Raw genomic sequence first — 25,832 nt, 5'->3', positions numbered from 1 at the left:
TAGCGTAATACATTGGATTAGTTCCCTAATTTTCCGGGGCCCAATCCTTAATCACGGCCCAATACGAGCGTCTATAAATAGAGTCCCAACGAGGTATGTAATTAATATTTCAACTACCGCATTTATTACGCCGAGAACTAACTTGAGCGTCGGAGTGTCTTCGCAGGCACCCCCAACCTCGCTTCGGACTACCCGGACAAGAACGAGAAGACTGTAACCCTATACCTGACCCAAGACGACCAAGATAATTGAAGTGTGTATCCTAACACAGGAACAGTTTTGATCCTAGTTCTCCAAGTTGTTGTAAAGGTAAAACTTTATATTATTTGTGCGGGTTTAACATTAGGATATTTATTCATAAAAATATTAAAATTTTAAAATTGTAATAATATTTTTTTACCTAAACTTGTATATATCTATTAACACGTAGTTGATATAAGTGTATATATCTATATAAAAAATGTATATATTTTATTTTGGGAATCCAAAATGAATGTTAATGATGTGATAATAACTCATACCTTCTCCATGAGAGTGTGGCTTTGAATATTTATCCTTTTTTGCCTATAGACTAGTTTAATTAGTAGTTGCAATTAAGTCGAATCACTTGGCATTTGAGTCATGTAGTAATCATCCTCTAGGTAATTCTCTATTGACATTCTCAAAATGTCACACTCAATTCGACTGTACTAGGGTATTTCTAATATATTTTTCATTTATAGATTTAATTATTTAAAATATCACTAATTAAAAAAATGAGTTTTAAAACTTTATCTTCAAATTATATAGCCATATGCACTCTTCCTTCTAGCCTCTTTTTACTTCATAATTTTTTAACTTTAGTTTATTTAAGTGAAAAAAGCTTTTAAATATTTTTATTATCATAGTTAAATTTAATGTTCACAGTTTTTTATAATTTTAATTTTTGTAATGCATTCGTTTATCATTCAAATTATTCTACCACGTACTTTTATTTTATCAAATAAAAACAAAATATTTTGTTTGACATTTTTAGTATTCCATATGTATCAATCCAAACACATTAAAATGAGAGATTCAAAAATTATACAAGTATGAGATTGTATAGTTACAGATGGATTAAAGGAATTAATTTGTACTAGTTATATTAACAAGATGTACCTACTTTTCGATAGTTTATTCCATAAGAATTTCATAATTAAGCGTGTCTGACTTAAAGTAATTTAAGAATGAGTGATCTTATGAGAAATTTTTCAAAAAGTATGAGAGTAAGGACAAAATATGTTAAAAAGTTTTGTGTTGATTTGTACGATCAGTCGTTGATCCTTTAAAGCAGACGAACATCTCTGAAAGGATTACTCACGAAAGGTTCTCATTAGTGAAAGGTTTTGACCAACAAAAAATTGCATAAAGTATCACGATGTGAAGTATCATGGAATGGAGTCGTTAATATGAGAGGTGTTACACCATATAAAAAAGGAAGCAATTTTCGATGATTTTAAAGTTTTGAAAAATAAATATGAAGAAATTTAAAAATTAAATAAATAATGAAAATGTATTTTTTTTTATAAGTGAGATCATATCTTGATTTTTGAGTTTATTTTAAAATATATAAATAAGAATATATAAAAAAATATATATATAAAAAAAAAGAGGGGTACTACGTACGCACGGATAAAAATATTAGAGTGATTAAATGGTCTGCTCCCATATATTATCATCAAACTAATGCCACGTGCCAAATTAGCCCTTAGGCAACAACTAGCAGATATATACTATTTACATTATGGAAACTTCGGTGTTTATTGCTTCATTAAAAAGGAATTGGAATTAAAGTCTGAAATCACGTACGTATAATTTGATTAATTTGCCGTTGTGTGTAATGATAATATCAAAATTTCTGGTAAAAATCGCGTTCTACGAATATAAATTAATTTTTAATTTTTTTTGAAAAATATTTTAATTATTTATTTTAAAATGCTGCATTAAATATTAAATATATATATATATATATATATATATATAATTTTAGTATCTAGAATAAATTTGGAATGTTATCACTTTTACGAGGATAATATATGCCTCTTTTCAGGATTAGGTTCTCTCTACCAATAAATGTTCAATAGGTAATTATCAACTGCAGGAATCCTTACCATAAAAAATATATTTATATGTTGTTAAAAATGAAATAAAATGCATCTCAAAAGAACTTTGTACCCTTCGATTTTAATTGCAAGACCCTTTTGTCCTTTCTGAATCGGAGATGGTCCCAGTTCCATCTTGCTCCAAATCACACCCCAAATTAATTAAGGCATGCTAATGTTTTCAATTAGCATTATAAACCCTCACTTTAATATTTTTTTAATGAATTAAATTAATATAAATATAAAATATCATTTAATATAAATATAAAATATAAATACAACAATAGCGTTTTTAAAATATTAGGATTTTCTAAAATTTATAAAATAACTTTTTCTATAAACTAAAATTAATTTATACATGAAAAAAAAAATCTTGGAGAAGTTAATTGAGAAGACTTTTACAAATTAATTGGTTGTTGGTTGCAGTTTGGAGGTGTTGAAGGCCAGTCGTGGTGAAGGAGTTAGCTCTTGACACGTGTCTCTCAATGTCATCCAAAGGTTAAAGGAAGGACGATTAATTATTTCATCTTACCAGTAGCGGTCACAGTGAAATAGCGGCGCTCAACGGTCTCGCGGTGTTCCGAGTTGAAGCTTGACGCGCTTCGCTATCTGGAGAGCGAGTGCCACGTCAGCTTCCATTCTGGAGCGAAGGTCCTTCACTGCATTCGCTTTGTGAATTGTGAAGCGTCTTGCTCTCTTCCTGGGAATCCCTCAGACTCTGCTTCAACTGCTTCACCTCCCTTAGCGAGTTTCTAATTGTATAGTGAGTGAGCGGTGGTCGTAGATGGGTGAGTTAGTTAAAACTGATAACTGATAACACAAAAGATGGAGGATTAAGATTACGTTTCTCTTTTTATCTGTTACAAAGACAATCTTAATGATTTCGATACCAGTCTAATTCTTTATTCGTATATTATAGTCAAACATCGCTGAATTTTAAAATTATTCACCAAAACATTTATACTTTTTATTTTTAAATTTTACTTGTTCAGATATTTTTTCTCATTTATATTTTATATTTGGTTCAATCTTATCCTTTTAAAATAACAATATTTTTTAATTTTATCACAATGTTGAACTGATTTAAAATGTGAAATTTAGTAACTTTAGATTAATATATATCAAAACTATAAAATTCAATTGATATTTGAGTATAAAAATACTATGAACATAATAAAAATTATGTGAAAAATAAATTTTACAAACAATTAGAAAATAACATGAAATTAAATTTTTTTCAATTTTTTTTTTGTCTTTTGAACCTATTCTTATGTGATTTTCTGTATAGTTATAACATTTATTGATTTAAACTTTAATTATATTCAATAATTTTTATATAAGTGAATGTAATGAAACAAATATTAAATTGTGAATAGGTCAAATAATAATTGATTATATAAAATTTATTTTGCATGTTTTAATTTCATTTTCTTTTAAAAGTGCAGTCAATTATGTCATCATAATTAAAAGTTATTTTTGAGAGAAAAATATATAAATTTAAATGTAAATATTTTTCTATTACACTTAATTTCCAATACACATAAATTTAAGTGTATTGAGTTTGATGACAATGTATCCTTTAATAGATAACAATATTGTTAAATTATAATTTTGGATTCATTTTTTTTTATCTTTTAAAATATTTGTTATGATATTTTATCTCTTAAATTTAGATAAATTTAATCCTTTTAAAATAATAATAATTTTTAATTTTACAACATAATTTTGAGTCAATTTTTAATTGATTGGAGACTGAAACTTGTAACAACATATTCAACTATATAAAAACTATAAAATTCGTTGGCGTTTGAGTTCATAAAATTATAACATGATAAAAATTGCATGAAAAATATGTCTCAAGCAATTAGCAAAATAATATAAATTTATAAATTTTTTTTTAATTTTCAATTGTCTTTTAGAATTTTTTTATGCAAATTTTTTTTATCGTCTGTAATACTTTTTATTTGAATTTTAGTTGCATTTAACAATTTTTTATATAAATAAATTTAATAAGATAAATTTCAAATCTTAAATTAGTTAAAAGATAATCTAAAAGCATGTGTCAAAATTGAAAACAATCATTATTTCAAAAGGATCAAATTAATCCAAATTTAAAAGATAAAAGATTATAATAAATATTTGTTTTTAAAATCTAAAATAAAATAAAGGACAAAAAATATAATTTAACTTGACAATTTAATTAGAATACTAATGAGTTCAATTTCTTTGGGAGGCCAAAATTTACTTTAGTGACCACAGCTCCTCCGAAAAAGAATTAATCTCCTATTATCGATTGGAGATATCCTTGATAAAAAAAATAAAAACTTAATCTCGAATCATTATATGATATAAAAAAAACGTATAGATTATTTTTCCATCACTTTTATGATTAAATTTGCTTTTTTTTCACAAAAATACGACTAAACTCAAGTTTTTCTTGTTTGTTCATACAAATATTTTAACAAGAGATGAAAATTTTACATGAAAATAACACGAATACAATATTTTGGCACACTTTTTATGACTAAAACTTACGTGAATATCACATGTTAGTGAGTTCTACTTTCTATTTTGTTAGTTTTAATAATAAAATATATATTTGAAAATTTATCATGGTATATATTGATAATATATTTATAATAAAAAACTGAAATTGAGTTAAGAATCTTGATTACTAAATCTCTCACACACGTGGTCTATAATTATTTACAGGTCACATAACTGTATAAAAAGAATGTCAAGAGATCATTAATATCTCTCCTTTATAATTATCATGATTTTTATTTTTAACTCGAATAAACAACCGTTACCTAGTGGAACGTGTTGCTGTTTTAGATGCTTATATATTACATGCTTTATTTTAATTTTCCCATTTCACCTAGTTTTAACCACATGGATAGTGCAACGAGCCTCGCTGACACTCGAGTTCGGATTATACCATTAATATTAACACTAAATAAAAGAGATCACGTTATAATAATAAAATTTTATATCTTTTGATCAAATTATACCATTAATTCTAAAAATAACTCTTTACATTGTAATAAAAGCTCCCTGTCTTACAACTTTGCAACAGTAATAAAACTAAGCACTCTAAACTGTTTCCGATCAAATGTAGAAAAAATTAGAAAGAACAATTGCTCCAATGCTCCATGAAGTACGCTCAAAACATTTGGTTTAAGTTTAACTGTATCCAATTCTTGCGCTGCATACGCGTGCACCCCACCTATAGGGGAAAGAGGAAAGGGGTGAAAAACTCTGATTCGATTACCTAAGGTCCACTCTGCCATTCCATTCCTAGTTAACCGTGGGGCATATAAAAAATTGTTGAGGATTGTCTTGATAAAAATACTTCTTGTCTCTATAAAAATACATCCTTACAACTTCCTTTCCCAAACTTGGCCAGTCCAAATACGCTAGCCTGTTCGAGGAATTGTAAATTGCCACCGTCATTATTGTTTGGACAAAAAGAACTCGAGTTCTAACACTTTTTCCACCGAACTTTTACACTGTTCCTAGCTCCTAATGACACTAACAATACATGGAAACGCGTATATAATATATACAGCCCCCAGTTACAAATCACATATAAAATTCTAGCATGAGATAAACGGACAGCAAATCATTTACCAATTTTTCAAGTGGACTGGAGCACGGTAATATAGTGTTTATAGCCCTGGCACTTGCCTGAATGCTGCCTCGTTTCATCACTGTCTCCCTGACCATTGGATGGAAGTCTCCAATTCAAAACATAATTTGACAGGTCATATGTCCCTGGAGAGAATACACAGATCTCAAGTGGAATTTCTGCCAAGGACATACCCTCAATGTGGAGATTGGTTGAGCTTGATCCAGACCAAATATAAGGGGAGACACTTTCAAAAGATAGTGCCTTTCCTGGTTGGGTTTCAAAAACCTTTGGGGATGTGACTTTGTGTTCATTATTCACTGGTGTGATATCATGCCACCCTGCTTGGTTATCAGGAGTTGTTGATTGAACCACATTTATACTGTTCTTATGTCCACCATTACCAGCAGAATCTAAGGTGTCAATGCGTACAAAAGCAGTGGCACCAGATGAATTGTAAAGATGCATCTTCAGACTTATTTCACAGAACGATGCAGAGAAATCATGATGCAAGGTTTGAGGTCCATCCACTAGCCATGAAATAGGGCCAGAGCTAGCAATACTAGCAGAAGATAAACAGATCAACATAAATGCACCAAGAAGACGAACAAATAACATACACATGAATATATTGAATTTATTATAAAGTCAATATTAGAAGCATTGTTTATGGAATGAAACAAACCTGGAGTGACATGCATGATGAGACATAACATGAGGAGGATCAGAAAAACCAGGATCGTTGTTACTCTTGAATGGCCAAGAGATTAATACAAAATCAACAGTATTTAAGTCGCCCTGACCATACAAACAGATGAAGCTCGAATCAGTAAAAGGAGAGAAAAACAATAAATAGATACGTGGGAGAATTTTGTAATAGTCAATAGTAAATGTTCATCACACAGTAAAATAAATGTCCTTCAAACATTCAAATTCCTTAGATCTAGAAACTAAGCCTGTTGCAGCGGGAGAAAAATAAGACAATTCTGATATTTATATCACACAATGAAATATTTTCATAATCTAGCTGCCTAGAAAAATCTAGTAGTGTGAAATATATATATATATTTTTTTTTTCTCATAGTTAATTGAAACTTTGATACTCGTTTTGTCCTATTGAAACTTCATGTATGTATGATAAAATAGAATGACAAAATATCCTTTAGACTTGAGTTGTGAAAAATAATTAAAACACAAAAAGTAAGGAAGCAAAGAAACAAGTGCAGTAGAGCAACCCAATCCCTTCGCAAGTCTGATATGTCACTAGACTCAATACCCTTGAAGCAACCATGGGCCAAGCTTAAGAATATATTGCAAACTAAATTTATGGGCAAGGAAAATCATTTAAAGTTGTGTACATTCTCGATTTTAAGAGAATAGTGGTAATGGCAAAAGTGTGAGTAAAAATTTGCAGAGAATATCACTGTACACTTGCTCAGTTGATTGGTACAAAAAAAAAGCATGAAATAAATAAAAATATAATTCATTTTCAATCTTGGGTAAAAATTATTTTAAACCATCATATGCTTCTGACCTTCCCACTTTCACCTACACAATCAAGCATGCCCTAAATCATATGAAATTCAAATTAAAAATTATATATACACTTTGGTTGGACTTCAATAAAAACAAAATATACATTTACCTTATATGAAACTTCCTGCTGCAATCTTTCATAATGGTGAAAATTGATCAAAGGAGCACTGTTTATATCATAAACTAAATCATCACTGCTTTGGGGTACCAATCTTACATCACTTCTGACAGGCAATGTAGATATGTTGTCCTCCAATGCCGAAAACCTCCTTGAATTCTGAGAACAAACAATAACCTAATTCAGCCAACTGTAGTAATTACATGCATGCAGGCATACGAATTTTAAACAAGTGGTCGCATCTTGCACAAAAACATTCATTAACAGAAGATGCATAATAGAATAATACTAATAGCATATTTTGGGGAGTGTTTGAACTACCAACTCGAGTTGGAAAAATATAAACAGGGTTTCTTAAAAAAATTGATTGGCTGCACAAAGTTAAAATCAGGTTTGGTCCTAAAAGTATGCTAGAGTAATAAGTGAAAAAAATGTAGCTTTTACATTGGGTGGAGAATTCCATACCAAGTTTGAATACAAGCTTGCTTGAGTTAAGAGTTTCCGAACGTAAATCAGTAAATCACTTCAACCAAAATCAATTTTGTAAATTTAAGATCATCCAAAATCAAGTTTCCCAACACTCAACCAAACACACGGTTTTAGATAAAATCATGTCACGTGAAAACACAAAAGCTGATGACCAAGTATTTGAATACACAGATTCCAAAATATTAACATGTGGTCCATCCCTTAATTTCTGCATCAAAGTTTTCCATCTTATCAACCATTCCATTTTTTTAATGGTTATTTCTGCATCAAAGATAAGTTCCATATTCTCTTAGCCACTCGTTCATTATAAAATCATTTCTTTACATTAATATATTATGCAAACAACTTGGTGACTGCTAAGAAAATTTAGGTTTCAACAACGGAATATGGATTCATCCAAGTAAAGGATTGTTTCCTCCCTCTAATATAAGGAAAGAAAAAAAAAATGGTGACCGATTACCATATTTTACAACAAAAAAACAAGGTTCATATTATTCAACATTTTTTTCAAGTCACCTTTCTTTAATTTTATCCCTATAAATTACATGCGCAATTTACATCCTTAATTAAACTATTTATAATAAACCAATTAACAAATTACTTATCCATCTTTTTACACAAAAATAGAACCCATCAAATGAAACCCGATTCCATAACAAAAAAACATGTTAAACCTATGAATCACAAAATTCAAAACCTATAGCCCAAACCTTTAATGTAAAGAAACATGATATTGCTTGACCAGCCATCAATGATTGTGAAGGAAAAAAAGTATCAGGAGGTTGAAGTAATGAGATTTCCCAGTGTTGACCAACTGACGACAACTGATAAACTTGGAAACTTTCTGAGGTAGTCTTGTTAACAACATCCATTCTAACAAGAAATTCTTGTAATCTTAATCGAGAAGGACTGATTTGAAATGAGACATCCAATGATGGTAACACCTACAATCACCATAAGTTGGCACATGAGAATTAACTAGGTCTAAGGCTGGTAAATATGAAAATACGTAATTTAACAGATTCTCTTCTTTTACTCGTAATGCAGCAAAAATTCATAGAACACAATTGTTCAATTAATTTTTCTAGACACCAAAGGAAAAAAATGTTACAATATAAAGATAATAGAACCAGTGAAGCCCAAAAGTTTATGTCAATATCCATTATACTAACCTGCACATTGTAATGCAAGCGAAGCGTACGATATTTGATGACACTTGATACATCTACCATCTCATAATATATGCTCATGTAAAGTGATATATCACCTGGAACAGCAGCCCTAAACCAAAGAGGCCACAATAAGGGTATTTCACCTTGAACTGAAGTGCCCTGAAATGAGGGGTAAATCATGTAATCAAGAAGTCAACTAGGGCCAAATTAGAATAAAGTGTCAATACACAACTTAGATGGAAAAGATTTGATACTGACCTCTGGAAACAAAAAGACTGTGTCGGACATAGAATTAGCATGTGCATCACATTGTACTGAATCAGTATTCTTTCTTAAGCATGCAGGAAACTCTGACTTCATATTTTCCTGCTCCCCAATTATCAGGAATCTAGGATGACTTATCTTCATCTTCAGATTCTAACAAAACCAGAAATGTAAAGGTATTAAGAAAAAAAAAAAACAGCATGAAAAAAAGAGGAATAAGAAAGCCAGATCTGAAGTTCAGCCCAATACAAGGTCCTGCTAATAAGGACACTGGAAAAGGAACATTTAACACATCTTTTTAAAAAGCTTTCAAATTTCAATCACTTAAAATAGCAAGAAATAAATGATTTGTGATTTCAATGCAATAAAAGCTTTTCTCTTCATTAAATGTTCTTCTCTCATTAGCATTATACACACACAAACATAAATTCTAGAAGTAATTGCTATATAGATTTTGGCTTAAATACATTGCAAGTCCCTTATTATGTGTATTTTTTCATAACTATGCTCGCCTCCCACATTATTTTAAAATACCTAATTATAAGTGTAGTCATTATCTTGCTTCCCCTGAAGGCAAGATGTGCAAATGAAACAAATTAACAAAGTATGGATTTCTTTGAAACATATTTTTGAAGACATCAAGTACAACAAAAGGCAAACATGTCATGACCAGCCATGACAAATTCCTTTTATAACATTTTCAATTATTATATTATATTTTTCGAGTAAAGTAAGAAGGTTACACTTGTTCTCATCCAGACACAAGTTCCAGTTTAAGGTCACAATACTAAACATTTAAAGAAATTTAGAAACCTAAATACTGTAGAGTGATGGTCTAGGTTAAAAATGAAAGACCACAAACAAAGGAAAGATTAGTCCCTGTGAGTACTGGAGATATTTTCATTCTTTCAAGTTTCAAAGTTCACAGTTCGAAAATTGACTTAAGTATGTTTTGGTTCTTGTAAATATAATAATTCTGTTTTCATGGTCCCTTAGTATGACAGATAGCAGTGATAACTTAACAATGATATGGCATTTCTTTTATCACATTATCACTCAATTCTGACCACTTAAAAGCAAGACCATTTACAGATATATTAAAATTTAAATTGAAACTGAATGGTGAGTAATCTAATTGATATTTTCATGATAATGAGTACAATATTTATATACAGTGTGAACAGGATCTGTCTCTTATGTTTAGAGATTAGGATCAACCTATGTATGGAAATAATCAGAAAACAAATCAACCTAAATATGCAGTACGGTATTTCACACCACTAATCAGAAAACAATTTAAAAGGGCCAAAACTAACAAAACAATTGAAAGACCAAAACTACTTGAAGTCATATTTATAGGGACTTAAAACCTATTTATCCCATTTTAGAGCATGTTAACTCCAAATATTGTTACCTTAACAGGAAACTCTGATGTATTCCTCAATTCCAAAACAAGTCGCTGCAAATCTCCAGCATATGCTTTTCCAGGTAAAGGGTGAATGGAACCCTGAAGCTTGGGTATGCTCTGGGATTTTAGAAAGGGATAAGCTGTTTTTAGTTCAAACTTAGAGACTACAAGAGGGAGGACTGAAAATACATGTGGAACAAAGATAATAATGAGAAAGGGTAGGATAAGAGCATGCACCTTAATCACCACAAATTTAAATTTCTCATTTGGCAGGCACTTTGTTTTCCTTCTTCCTTTTGCAGCATTCCTCTTTGGAAGGCTCAACTCAAAGTTGTGAAAGCCAACTATTGTACCCGACAGTTTCCACCTAACACCAAGAATTTCAAGATTACCCTCTGCCCTGGGAGTAACTGATAGTTGAATCTGGAAAAAAGTACTTGGCAATGTTAATTTTGCAAAATTGTTAAGTTGAAAATATAATACACACAAACAAATATATAATTGTGTAACACTGTAACAAGATGTTAGCTAACAAACATATAGCAGAAGATATGAAAAATCACTGTAAATTCAATGTATTATTGCTAAAATGGACCTGTATCAGGAGGATACAGTGCCTGAATGTTGAAGACTGCTGAAAAAGGAAATACAATTGGAAAAATGTCCTAGGCAGTAAGAGACTGCCCATGCTCTCCCAAAAGCACCAGCCTGATCTCTCCAATCCCCAGTACCTAGCCTTCAACCCCCCATACAACCAAATCACATTTATTCTACCCTCCGTACTGCCAGTTCAGCAGTCAGTTACATAGTGGAGATCCTTTTCATTTTCACTCTTGATCACAATCCCCAACATTGTAACCTTTCTTTATTACAAACACCTTAGTTATTTTGGGCGTAATAATGAGAAAAATGTAAAAGTCAGCACATTCTATTATTTAGCATTGTCAAGCAGCTACTTTCTAAAAGAATAATCCATTTTAAGTTTTGGGAATATAATGGATGTCTTTCCAACTGAGCATTTTGCAAGATACGTTTTGAAGGTAGAGCGAGAGAGAGAGAGAAAAGGATGATAAAACTTTGAGCCAGTATGCCTGTTGTGATTTAGAGAATTCAGTTAGAGCAGAATGCACACATTTTCAAGAGTTTTTCTTTGCCCAAACTTCTTGTACAGTTCATTTATTCTCCCTTAATTAATCTTTTTATCTTCATTTAAGAAAAATAAAATGCATGTCTAGGCAACGCATCAATGTACACATCAAGCTATAGAATTTGGATAAATCTCATGTCTAGTCATAGAATTAGAGCTTAGGCCAGTGTGGTCTATCGACAGAGAACAGAGAAAGCTGCTGTTGGAGAGTAAACAGGGCAGAAAGGAAGGACATGGGTAAGAATTTGCTGAAAAGTCAAGAAATGATGACACTGACCCGGGAGCTGTTGGGTTTGCCAGAAAAGGACATGTTCCCCAGAAAAGGAGGTGCTCTTTGCTAGCACTGCTGTTTAGCACGAGACAAAAATAGTGGGTCTCCTAACAGAAACCCTATCTCTCAGACAGAAATACCAACCCTCCTCCCCCAACCCTGGTGTCACAAAGATAGGTAACAAGGGCATTTTCCCAACATCAACAGCAGAACGTGGCGATCACAATGTCTGGGAATTCTGGGATTGCAGACACAATTCACAGCTATAACTCCCACACAAAAATGCTCCGATACAAAGTCTGGAGTTGTGGCCATAGACCACTACACCACTATTGTGTGCCATTAACATTAGGAGAACATTTTAAGCATAGGGAAAATTGTGGAAACTAAAGTTTTACTACAAGCACACACAACTTTAGTAAACTCATCAGTTTTTAAAATCCTAAATTAACTTCCCAACAGATCCTCATTACAAGATCATGAGAAAATAGGATTACCTGGTGCTTAATCCATTCAATCTAAATTTTAAACTCAAATTTTACCACAAAAGCAAGAAAAAAAACCATCTTTTTCTTTTAAATTTATATATTACCTTACCCTGCTGTAAGGGTGATGATCTGAACAAAAGAGATACATCATCTGGGAGCTTCTTGCCCTTTGCTAAAAGGAACAATTATCATCATCTCCCAGGACTGAAGTCTACTCTAGTGCCGTTCTACTCAACTTCAATTTAATTGAAGTTATGCACAAAATTAAGATGGAAAAGGGATTTCTCGAATTTTGACAATGCAACTCAATTTACATATTTTTAGTCAAAACAATATCTCAAACTGGAATTCAGCTCTAAAACAAAACAAACTCACCATGGTTGTTTCACCACCTCCTAGTAAGAAATCAACCTCAGACACCATAAATGAGGAATTGTCAGAGCTCATATTCCTGAAGTGGTCAGCCTCATCATCTTTCTCCACACTTGACTCATTTTCATCTGTAGTATTACATCACAAAGTATTACTACTGAAATATAAAAAATATGAAGAAACTAAAAAAAATGGTAGAAGACATCAACAGAAACTCATAGCTTACATTTAACTTCATCACTACTAGCAGAATGCTTGCATATGAGTGTAACACCAGATATAGGAATTGAGATTTGCAGAGGATTTTTGAATTCAATATTCACCTTCACAGCCTCTGCAATTGGGTGCAATAAATAGATAAAGGGGGGGAAGTCAGCCTATTGTGCCAAGACCATTTGAAAAACACACATATATAAACTGACATCAATTTTTTTAAAAAATATCCTATTCATATTTTTACCTTTTGCATGAATATCAACAGGGTTTAAAGAAGAAAGTCCAAATGTCACCAACTTTTCAAACTAAGTTCAAGTAAAAATCACTCACTACATAAAATGTAAGACAGAAAAATGAACTTTTTATCCTCCAATAATCAGGAGTGAAGAAAATATTGGAAAAACTTTTGAGTGAAGTAAAATGAAATATAATGATTCAGTTATCAAATCTCAGATGAATTTCTACTATATACCGTCTGCAACACAAACATTGGATTGAATGTTCTTTTGGGAGATAAGCTTTGATTGCAACTCCAACCAATTAGTCTTGGCAGCAGAGAATGATGGTAGCATTTCTTCCTCCAAGGAATGCCACAAGCCTTCTCTAGTATTAACCTGAAATGTTAGTTACCAGAGAGTGGTGACACTTCAAGCCATCAGACTACAGCCACTAACTAATTTGTAACTTGTGCACAACAAAATCCATGAAACAGAAATGCTTCCCCTGGAAATTTGGAAGTACTACTACTAGCACAAGTATTACAGTGAAAACCCATGATATAATGGTTATAGCAAAAACTGAATAGAGGACCAAAAAAATTCCTAAAAGTCCCTTTGCAAACCACACAATGAGAAGCATAATTTCTACAATCAGAACCTACCATCATCTCTATTGAATGAATTGGCAAGTGCTGCAAAAGGGTGCTCCTACTGTCTGCATGGTATAACATTGTTTTTGGCTAAAATTGGTGTTATTAATTTGTAAATGGGCAGTTACATGTAGCCCACTCAGTATGGTTAGTTTTAATTGTTCAGAGCAAAGCTAATCCAACTGCATGGTAAACCAAGCATACTCGCCATAATAAGCAGCTAAGATTGGCAGGACACAAGCATTAAGCATTTTAACTAGAATGATTCTTTAGTAGTTTAGTCTACATGATCCGTATTTCCTATCAACCAATTAAAGGCCTTTACGATAAAAATCAGAAAATATGGAAATTGATCGGTTCATGCTTTCATGTAAATTAGACTTGAATGTAAAGGGACGTGTCAAATAACCAAAACCCAATCTTTGTCCTTCATCCTATCGCTTAAGCTTTCATGTTCAGTTGCTGTGATTTTTTAACACAGAAATACAAACAAATAAGCAACTGACAGATGGAATACAACTTTCACTTGAAAGGGGAAAGGAAAAAGTGTTTCAAACTTTCACTAAGGTCTAAGAACAAGGAACACAAATTAAAAAAATAAAAAAGGATTTATTGAATAAAAGCTTAACCACTAAAGTGGTTAATTAGTCAATAAACAGTTATTAACTACTTTTAGAATGTCTTTAACTAGTCAAGTGTTAAATTGTTCCTAAACTGTAAATATTTTTATGAATAAATCTTTCTTGCAATTTCACTTGCACACAAATTTGTGTTATCAAATAGTGGTCATGGCAGAGCCATGGTCCAAAGTAGCATAGCATGGGAATGTTCTTGTGAATTGTGATTACTCATGGCACCACTTTTTGTATGGTAAGCATCATGGATATTGACTATGGGCAGGAAATGCAGTTCTTTTAGGGGCAATTTCAGGACTTTTACAAAAGAAAAAATGAACAGTCTCTTTGTGACTGAGATTCTTCCTTGAAAGAATTCCAGCTCCTTCTCTTCCTGTTTCTAATTTTCTGTTTCTTTCTTCTACCTTTTTCTTTTCTGATCTTTCTCTCTCTTTCTGTTTTGTCTATCAATCTGAATTCTGATTTTATATTGGTAATATTATATTATGTATTTATAAATAAATTCAGATTCAGATGCATTTCTCTTCCTCCCTGTCCTTGACATAAATTCTGTTTAAAGAAATAAAGATTTAGAATTCTGAAGAAAACTAAAATTCAAAAATTCTGTTGTCTTGAATCTCTTCTCTTCCCCCTCTGTACTCTGCTATGAGATTTATCATATTATCCCACTGATAAATTTTATATCTTAAAATATGTCTCTAGTTTTGTTCTTCATATGAATTATTATTTGTTACTTATTGTTATTTATCTATTATATTTTTTATCTAGCAAGAACCACATGATGAGGAATGTCAATTTACTTCTTATCTCCCAACCTGTTCTACACCCCTCTTTATAAATAAAAGATTTGTTGCCATTATTTATTAACATTTTGTAGATGAGATGCCACTGTTTTATGAGATTATGCAGACATGGATGGAAACTTTCTTTTCCAAAATAGGAATATAGTCGAGCTAAATATAAAAACAGCAATGAGGTTGTCCATGTAAGAGAAAGGTTATTCGCAAAAGAGCCAATTTTAACTTTATAGAAAGGCTATTCACAAAAGTATGCTCACTTAGCATAATTCTTGTATTGGAGGGAGGAATACTCATGCAATTGCAAATTCAAACAATGGGGACCATATCGGGATCCAAATGGGTGTTTTATGGCTGCACTAGTTCTGACATTATTGGGGAACCTATTGGAAGCAGTGTAGTGATCACTGGCAGCAGATAGTGCAGGAATTCTTCCTTGTTTTCAGCAATTACAAACAGTGCACCTTGAGGACAAGGTGAAACTTTAGGGGGAGTATTGATAGGCAACCCCCATAGTCGATTACAAAGTTAATTAGTAGAATAATTAGAGAGTTAGTTGGGAGATGAGCTAATTAGAGAAACAAGGGATTTTGCAAATAAGAAAAGGGGTTGAGAGGGGAGATTTTATCTTGTGATTTCTGAAGGAATTCAGGCCTCTCAAAATTCCTGGAAATCATTTGTACTTTTTCCTATTGATAGAAGTTTTTATTTCTATAATTCTGATCTAGTTTCTATCTGTTAAAATATAACTATTCATCATATTTATTTTTAGCGTCAAATATTGTAAAATTGAACAACACTAAGAATATAATCAAATGGTTTTTATTTTTGTATGTTTCAAAAGTAAACATAATGTTAATTTCGATGTATATCAATGAAGTACTAAATAATTCTATATTAATGTAAAATTTTATAGATATAATCTATATGATAAGAACTTATAATCCAATGGTAGATTTTGTAAATTAATTATACAGTAAAAAATTATTAAATGGTGTACGAATAATTTTAATTACACTAGTATAAACCAATTCTCTCTCTCTCTCTCTCCACATGCATGCACAAAGCAATGGACACCATGTTTTCAACATGGGTACATAAAATATTTTGTAAGTTTTTCATTGCATTTGCTGAAGTACCCATGTGAACTCAAGGTGCTCACAATCATCCATAGGCCAGTTAGATATTTTGGTTAAGAGTGAATGTGCAATAACTCTAAAAAAGAGTGTAACAAGAGGTGACTGGGAGAGGAAAAAAATCTTGAATGATAGATAATATGCTAATAAAAAATTTATACATGAGTATCATAAATGCAGAATCCCCACCTTCTAGCAAATAATCAGTCTGCTAAACAGTAACAAGGGCTAGTAAAATATGAAAGGAAAAACATTCTGAGAATTAGAATCCCAAAAGACAGAAAAAAATGGGGAAGCATAGAATTAGATTCATCTTACAGCTGAAGGTGATCCAAAAGTTCGGTAATCTTCGAAAATGACCTTGAGAGAAGAGATGTTGATTATAGGCAATTGAAGTTTTGTTACCTCAAATGTCCGTCCAGTTTTCTATTGTATACATGAAAAATTAAGACAGCTGTCAAATTAATTAGCTTCTGTCCTAGCATCAAGATAATATTAACACTGAAATTTTAGATTTGAGCAACGCAAACTATTTCAGGAATTAAAAATTACAACAAATCAAATTATTGCTTGTTCAGAAAAATATTATACAAGCAATCAGGTTCTAAACGTATGATGTCTGAAAACGCAATAGAGGCACTATCACCTCCACAATTTGAAGAAAGTCACCCAGGAATAATTCCTGTGTTGTCTTGGACTGGTGGCTACAAGCCAAGATTTCCATCATATGCTTGACAGCCACATCATACATCCCAAGAGAAGCATACCACCTAAAACAATCATCTCAATTAACAAAGTCCAAAGAATGCAATGCCATGCTTTGTGATAAAAATAAATAAATAAATAACAATATACTATAGCTGAACCAAGTTTAACTTACTGTCCTATATGGAAATGAACATGATCATTGATATAACTCCAAGTAGTTCCTTTGAAAACAGAAAGAGCACTTTTGTATGTTCGAATTGCATGTTTGATCTGAGCATGACAAGGTCAAAGAAAAAAATTGTAAGGAAAAGCATACATTATTAAATAGGAAGGGGGTGTCTGCATATTGTTGATATCCCAATACCTGATCACACTTTTTATACTGCTCACCAGAAAGCACTAGATGAAATCCATATTTGCGTAACATGGAGGGTTTAGACAACAAGTAGCAGTGTGATGCTTGTTCAAGCATCACAGCAGAATGTAGGATATCCTGAGACAAGGAATCAGTCAATAGCAGAAGACAATAATCCCAAATTACAATTACTTTTATTTTTTTTTAATAAAAAACACTACCTCACCACAAATACGAAAATAAACAGTAGCTGCCTCCTTATATTCATCACGTGCCTTTAACATTTCTATCCACCACAGACCACACCGTGTTGCATTTAGCTGACCCAATGATCCAAGTTTCTGGACATATAATGTTTATTAATAAATAAAAAAAATGTGTAAGGAATATAGCAGTAACAGAGCATTTCTAGAAAAACATGATATTCAATCTTCCTCACGATCAAAAATAAACCATACATACTAAATATGTGGTAAAAGCATTTTCCATGCAATACTCAGCTTCCTTTCTTGATTGATCCAACATGAAGTATGTAAGTCCCATCATTTCCTGATAAATAAAGTAGGCAAACAGATATTGATCCATTCAGAACATTCTATAATCAGAAAGCTCATAATATGGCCATTGGAAAAAAATCAAAGGTAAGGAACTGCACCACAAGGAAAAAGAGCACTCCAAAAAGAAGGGTTTCTTCTTAAGGCAGGGGATGATATGGTAAGTGCCAATAAGGTACGAATAGAATAAAACTAAAATGTCGAAGAACATCTTTAACAATAGATAGGCACTTTAAGAATGACAAATGCAAAAGGCATGAAGTGCATCTGAAATTCTGAATGCAACGTAACTTTTACTTTAAAACTCAGTTTGATCATTTTGATTGACCCAAGATGACAAGCAAAGAGCCATGTAAAGTATCTCACCTACAATATTTCCAGGGTTTCAAAGTTTCATAACACAAAAGGATTATAGAGATTCAGCCTGTACTGAGACAAATGATAGAATTAAATCATTATTCAGATATGGCTCTATATTATCAAGGGAAGTTATTCCTTATTTTGGGGGAAAAAATTGAATCCAATTCATCATCCTTCCACTGCTTCACTAAAGAAAATCCTAATATTATTTGAACATATTTAACAACCTTGCATCATCTGAAAACCTTCCGCATTTGGAATGTTAAAAAAATACTAATTACCTGCACACCAGCATAACGCTTCCAGGCTTTATCAATCTTGTAATCTGTGGAAATTAAGCGATAATTTGACAAAGCAAGTTCATAATCCCGTAACATGAAAGCATAATCACCCAAAACTCGAATCTGGGATTCAATGGAATTAAAGTTATACCTTCAACAATGGAAAGCAAAACCATATTAGAAAAATGCAAGAAATTGAGTGATACATAGCATACATGTATTATCTCCTATCATAATGTATAAATAAATATAACATACGTAGGACCGTTGAGAGAATCTGCACCGTCTTCTTTCCCTTTTCTCCACCATAAATTTTTTATTTGGTTTTTAAACCCTTTTCGTGTTGCAGAAACCTAAATAAAAAAAATATTACAGAAAAAGATAAAGGACAATCAGAATATAGATCAAAATAATAAATATTAGGTCTGAAATAACATATTCAAAAAGGGTTAAACGTGAAAGACCTGTTGATTGAGTACACGAATTTTTTGCTCCATATTTGGAATGATGTGCTTAGATGACAAATCTTGCATTAGATCTTTGATCTGTACTCGAGCAATAAAAATGAGTAGCAAAAGGTGCATTTATAATGTAAAAATAAGTCCTATATAATGAATCTAACAGCATTGCTGGCAGCAAAAGCAATATACCTCATTGATATCATCAATATTGAGAAAGCAACCAAGATCTTGACTAGGAGTAGGTGAGGCATCACTTATCTGTCACAAATTTCAAGAGACACCAGCCTAAATTGCATAATTTCATATGAATGAAACCAATGTTTAATTTTTAACTTAGGTTACAAAAGACAAAAGAAAAAGGAAAAAGCACAAGGCAAGGAAGATGAACTACAAATAGTGTCCTCCCCAAACAAACTTACATACAAAGCCCAAGGATTATCTTGATGTTTGATTGGAGCATCCAGGGAAGAATTAATGCAAAGCAACGAACAGTCAATTGTACCAAATGTATTCCTCATTTCTGTGAATATTTTACTTGCTCTGTTGAAGAAGAATAAGCAACCCAAATAAGTCTAACACTATGTACAACTAATAAACCTATCTCCACAGAAAAATTATGAATAGTGAATGCCCAAGATTGCATTAGTTTACAGAAAACAACTGTCATGTTCTCATTCTCTTTCTTTATAAGAAAAAAACTTTCACTTTCAATGTTCACTCCCAAACTGAAATTATGGGAAAAGGTAATTGAGCACAGATTAAGAGAAGAGATGAGGATTGCAAAGAATCAATTTGGTTTTATGCCAAAAAGGCCTACAACAGAAGCCATTTAACTTTTACATAAAGAGACTTACATTACATATGGTTTTTATTAACTTGAAAAAAGCTTATGATCAAGTGCCAGTAAATGTTATGGAAGACTTTGGAAAAGAAAGGTGCTAGTGTGGCTTATTATCAATGTTATACAAGTATGATAGACTAATTACTGCTGTGAGAATTTTAGGAGGCGAGACTAAGGACTTTCTTATTGGAATAGGATTGCTTTAAGGCTTAACCTTAATTCTTTATCAGTTTAATGAGTCTTGGAAGTGTTTACCATTGACATACAAAAGATTATCCCTGATTACATTTTTTTGCAGATAATATAGTTGAGAATGGGGAATAATTAACTTGAGCTTTGGAGACATATTTGGAAACAAATGAGGTTTTTGCTTAAGTAGGAGTAAGAGAGTGCATGCATAGCAATTTTAGCAAGAGATGAGGAATATAACTTGGAAGTAAAAATGGGAGAAGATGCCATACCATAAGTTTCTAAGTTTAAATATATGGGATCAATGCCATAAAATGATGGGGACACCCATAGGATACAAGTGGGATGACTAAAATAGAAAAAGGCATTGGGGTATTTGTGATCACAAAGTACCTAGCAAGCTCAAAGGCAAGTTTTATCGTATTGCTATGAATTTGACTATATTTTATAGTAATGAGTATGGGGCTTTAAAGGAACAAGAGAAAAAGGTGGGAGACACAAAAATGAGAATGTTAAAATGGACGTGTGACCATACAATAATGGACAATATATAAGATGATTGTATACAAGGAAATGAGGAATTATTGGTGCAATGCTGATTAAGGAAAAGACAACAAAAAATTGGTTAAGGTGGTTTGGAAACAGACAAAGATCACAAGAAGCATCAATGACGAGAGTAAATTGCATGGTTTTTAGGCATGTGAAAAGAGGAAGAAGGAGACCAAGGACACTGGAAGTTGTTAAAAAGGATCTCATGATAAACAATATCTACAGATTTGGTATTTAACCAAGCCAAATGGTGTTGTATGATCCATGTAGCCGACTTCACCTAGTGGGGTAAGGCTTTTCTTCTTCTCCTTCTTCTTGTGATGTTCACTCCCAGTGAATGAAACTAGTTTCAAAACATGAAATTATTTTTAAGTCTATATCATACTGACCTCCCTCCTTAAAGGAGTATTGTGTAGGTTTTAAAGATGGACAGAATACTAGTAATAAAGACAAAATAGAGAAGCGAGGGTAATTTTCCCTTAAACTGATCTCAAAGATGCTATCCCCTGTACTCAACCAAACATAATGCTAGATCCATTTCTATATCTTCATCAAAAATGAAATCAGAAAATAATCAAACCAAATAAGTTGTAATTTTCCATGAAAATGAGTTACTATTTTATCAACAAAAAAAAATTATTAAAAGAAAGGAGAGGCACAATAAGCAATCCTCCAGAGCAGAAAATAAAAGAATATCAAGGTATACCCAAAAAAAAGGCAAGAATCTAGCAAAGCTTCCCAATCTCTAAACAAGTGTGAAATGGAAACTCCCTCAAATTAACAATTGACAAACACCAAAGAGGGGCCATGTAATCTAATTTGTATTAGAGCATGTGTCCAGTATATGCAAACATTATTCACCAACTTTATATACCACACCACAGAACTGGAAACTCCGCATAATACTACAACTTTTTACCCAACTGCTGAAACCTTTAAATATAACCAACAGATAAGACTAGAGTAAGACACCCACTGTTCCTTTTTTTTGTTACAGAGACACCCACTGTTCTTCAAGAAACCCGGACAAATTATTCAATAAAAAATTGGCTGCCTAGCAGGGAACAAACAGGTGTACAATTGATTCTGAGCTACAGCAGCACATCACATATCAAACAGACAGAGCAATGTGAAGCCTGAAACCTTGTAACAAGGTCATTTGTATCCAATTAATACCAATGTCCGTACAAAAACTCTAGAGGGAGCTTTGGATTTCCAAATCAGTTTTTCTCAAAGAAAAAGCTCATGATTACGAGAGTAAGAGTATAGAAGAAAAAAGTACAAGAAAACTTTCCAGGAGCATTTAAAGTCCAAAAATTCAAATACTCCCCTACATAGACTTCAAAGAATGTTCCCAGCATCTCTCCTGAAATATGCCCATTAACTTCCAACTTAAGGGTCTTTCCAAAAAACAAATGTCAGGCCCAAAGAATCTTCATAAAATACCAAAACAGATATTTCCCATCCCATCATGTACGAGATACATCTCACAGAATGACATGAAGTAATAATGACCAAAATGAAGTCATGGTTCCCTGTGTACTGATTATTGACAACCGGTGCATGTTGTCAAATGTATATGCACTTAAATAGGTTCTCAAACAAAAAAGAATGACAACATTTATACCTGTCTGTAGAGCCATCTTGATTATCATGCACTAACAAGTAATGCTTTGAAATTTTTGGATCCATTGCACCATCATTAAGAAGGGAAGGAAGCTTGTTGGTATTAAAAAGGTCAACAAATCTGTTGATAGGCTGTTCATCCTTTGAAGAAACAGCTAGCAGACCTGCCATTTTTTTTCATGAAGAAAGACAAATAAATCCAAAAAATAAACATTCAGCAGAAGAAATTTTCAATTATGTATAGATATACTAGTATACTACAACGTAAGAGAAAATTTAAAGTCAAAAGAAGAAGAGCTCTAACTGATCCCAAATCTTACATATCACGGGATGGTCAAAAGCTTCATGGTCTGAAAAGGAAGCCACACGAACAAGCTCTTTATTGAGAAACTGAAACCAGGATGGTGTATTTTGGTATTCAGAACCTACAAAAGTATTTGTCAATCATTAGAACTTAACTACCTTGACATCACACTAACAGATATTTTACAACACATTCCAGCACTGTAAACAAGTGGAGCCTAGCAGAGCGCTAGTATTTGCTCAAAGTTATTAAATTATTGAAATATACCATGCCCAAGCAACTCCAAGCTAAAAACCGCTGTGCTGAAGCTCAGCTCAATTCCATGCCCAAGCAATTCAAAATGAGTATTATTTATATGATGCATAGTTGTACATTCATCCATATAAAATTAAACTATTATAACTAATTATATCACCATGTAAAGACATGTATATGAACATAAAAAACAGAGAATATCACTTACTCAAAAGTTCGTGATTAATTTTCAGCACATCTGAACGCGACTCGGAAAACATTTTATCCCCTGCCTCTGTAATAACTTGCTTCAATTGCTCTTTAGCTACCTAGTAAAAAGGTACGGAACCACATAATAATAAATCCTAAACAACGAAGAAAGCGCAGAATATTAAAAAAAAAAAAATATATATATATATATATATATATATATATCTACGAAGCAAGCAAATCCTAAACATCGAAGAACGCAACGGTGACGGCATTGTTGAGCAATCAATTACCATCAAATCAGGCTTCCTGACATCAGAAGCATAGAACAAGCGTAATTTGAACTTGTGAAGGCGATAGGGCTGGTCACTGGCGGTCCTAACGGGCACTGCGCGAGGGAAAGGGGAACAATGCTGGTGAGGAGCTTAACGGACGAAGATAAAATGGATTGAAGGAGGAGATTAGGTTACCGTCAATGTTGTTGAAGGAGCAGAACGGCGTTAGCGTCTGGAGGAAGGAGAGGCCGTTCTTGAGGCACGCTTGTTCGACGGAGGGAGTTGAAAGGAGCATCACGACGGGAGTGATCTCCTCCAATAGCATTTGGCCGAGCGGCGTCGTGGCCGGATCCATCGCCATCTTGGTGTTGTCGATGTTCTCCTTTCTCTGGTTATTCTCCGCTCGCCGACACTGCGGTGTGGGAGAATCACCTCACTCAGAGATGCGAAGTAGATCGGATCTCTGCCGTCAAAGCGCGATTGGGATTTGGAGAGCAACGGCCAACGGGGATACCACACAGCTCAGTCTCTGAGGGAACTTCTCTTTGCCTTCCACGACGTCGTCTATTCAAGTCCGTCCGGGCAAAGATTAATAATAGCGAATGAAATAACCAGAACTGAATTTATATTTTTTTATAAAATATTCAATTTAATTTCTATACACTTTGTATTTATAAAAAAATAACTAAATTTTATGTATTTTCTGTAAACAGATTATATTTTTAATTAATTAAAATATTTATTAATATACTTTTTAAAATACTATAAAAATTAACTAATGTATCATTTGTAGGAACAATTTGTAATTAAAATACATGCTTAAATTTTTTTTTACATCAAATATTATATTTATATGATTTTGATTTTTCAACCCTTAATCAAGTAATTTTAGTCCTTTAAATATTTTAATAATTTTATTTTTAATTAAATAATTTTAATCTCTTAAGTGATGTAATTGTATAATTTTAGTTGAAATCAAAAGATCATTAACTAGAATAAAGAGTTAGAAGATTAAAAAACATATTAAAATGGCTCGTGATGCTTGGAGCTAATTATTATAATAAGATTTGGCACTTGTGTCTGTAATAAATATTTTTTTTCTTATTTCAATTAGTGAACTTGAAATAGACTCAATTCTCAATTTTAATATTTGCTTTTGTTCCAAGTGGTACTCTCAAGTCTCAATTCCTTGTCTCGGAAGTTGTTTTTCTCTTAATTTTGCTTAGCGAAATTGGAACAGGGTCAATAGCCTATTTCAGAGATTATTCTCTCTTCAAATTTTGCTTACCAAATTTTGATTAGAAACAATTCTGTATAAAATTCTTGTAGTATCGAGCATCTTGAATCGAAACGTAAAACAAAGGACATTTGATGTACCTAATAATGTAATGCTACATAGAAGGAAAATGCACCATATCACTCAAATTTAATGAAAAAGATATGTATCATATCCTTTAGAATTGTAGTATTACATAATCAAGTTTAAAAGAATAATGAATGTAGAAGTGAAGAGGAGGGATTGAAAATTAAGATTTTAAGAATAATAAAATTGGGGTGTAAAAGTAAGATTTAAAGTATAATAAAATTGAGATTTATAATAAAAGAGAGAAGGGGTATACTTAATGAATAGGTTGTATATAACAATAGCCCATTGTTCATTATGTTGCTGAGTCTTCCTGGGCCGTGGGCCTCCTTAAATAAACAGTAGAAGTTGATTTGTGGGTTAAACTAACTGTATAGTCCATTACCGTAGACGTCAATATTTTCCCGGCTCATGATATATACACCTCCTTCTTTTTATAAGTACACCTCCTTTTTCTAAAAAAAATTATAAAATATTCTTACCGGGAATCCGAGGTAGGGATGATCCACTGAGTAAGATTGGTGAGCCTCCTTCGCTGGTACGTTGGTGTTCCAAGATGGGGGTGGTACCTGCAAAAGAGACTCCAATGCTAAAGTTAGGGTTTGTATGAGTGTGAGCCTCGTATAAATAATGCACGTACCTTGGTGTGAATTAGGGTTGTGTTGGGCCTTAGGCCCTAGATCAGTTACGATGTGATTAGATAGCAGATCTCGCCTAGACCGAGATCGCCCAACGCATGTCCGAGGTCGTCGTGTGCTGTGATACCGAGCTCAAGCTCGGCATGGCGGTACGGAAAGTACATAAAATATTATAATTTTTTTAAAAAAAATTAATTTTACACTTTCAACTTTCAA

The 25,832-nt window shown here is 32.4% G+C and overlaps 1 protein-coding gene across 1 annotated transcript; it reads right to left on the bottom strand.

The window, feature by feature from the left end:
* Positions 1-5,094: 5,094 nt before the first annotated feature.
* On the bottom strand, positions 5,095-24,212 carry LOC109809036 (Tetratricopeptide repeat (TPR)-like superfamily protein). The gene is made up of 27 exons (XM_020372256.3): positions 23,811-24,212; positions 23,634-23,728; positions 23,360-23,459; positions 22,913-23,017; positions 22,594-22,756; positions 19,807-19,927; positions 19,577-19,645; positions 19,391-19,471; positions 19,185-19,279; positions 18,927-19,077; positions 18,194-18,280; positions 17,953-18,072; positions 17,741-17,869; positions 17,549-17,646; positions 17,315-17,438; positions 16,987-17,094; positions 13,705-13,846; positions 13,243-13,350; positions 13,020-13,144; positions 10,976-11,161; positions 10,745-10,855; positions 9,325-9,483; positions 9,067-9,225; positions 8,605-8,838; positions 7,397-7,564; positions 6,437-6,549; positions 5,095-6,313 (listed from the first exon to the last, which is right to left on the bottom strand). The coding sequence occupies exons 1-27, from the start codon at positions 23,974-23,976 to the stop codon at positions 5,761-5,763; spliced, it is 3,870 nt and encodes a 1,289-aa protein (XP_020227845.1). The 5' UTR covers positions 23,977-24,212; the 3' UTR covers positions 5,095-5,760.
* Positions 24,213-25,832: the final 1,620 nt, after the last annotated feature.

Source organism: Cajanus cajan, chromosome 6, assembly GCF_000230855.2.
Source record: "Cajanus cajan strain Asha chromosome 6, NIPB_CcT2T_4, whole genome shotgun sequence".
Classification (NCBI taxonomy): domain Eukaryota; kingdom Viridiplantae; phylum Streptophyta; class Magnoliopsida; order Fabales; family Fabaceae; genus Cajanus; species Cajanus cajan.
The sequence above is the reverse complement of the archived record's forward strand: the minus strand, read 5'-3'. Positions and strand labels throughout refer to the sequence as shown.

Excerpts from the sequence above, each read along its gene's own strand:
- LOC109809036 (XM_020372256.3), bottom strand. The coding sequence starts at position 23,976 with ATGGCGATGGATCCGGCCACGACGCCGCTCGGCCAAATGCTATTGGAG. Across the intron at positions 18,073-18,193 it reads ATGCTTTTACCACATATTTA|AAACTTGGATCATTGGGTCA; the intron begins GTATGTATGGTT and ends TTATATGTCCAG. Across the intron at positions 17,095-17,314 it reads ACTTTCTTCAAATTGTGGAG|AAAACTGGACGGACATTTGA; the intron begins GTGATAGTGCCT and ends TGTATACAATAG.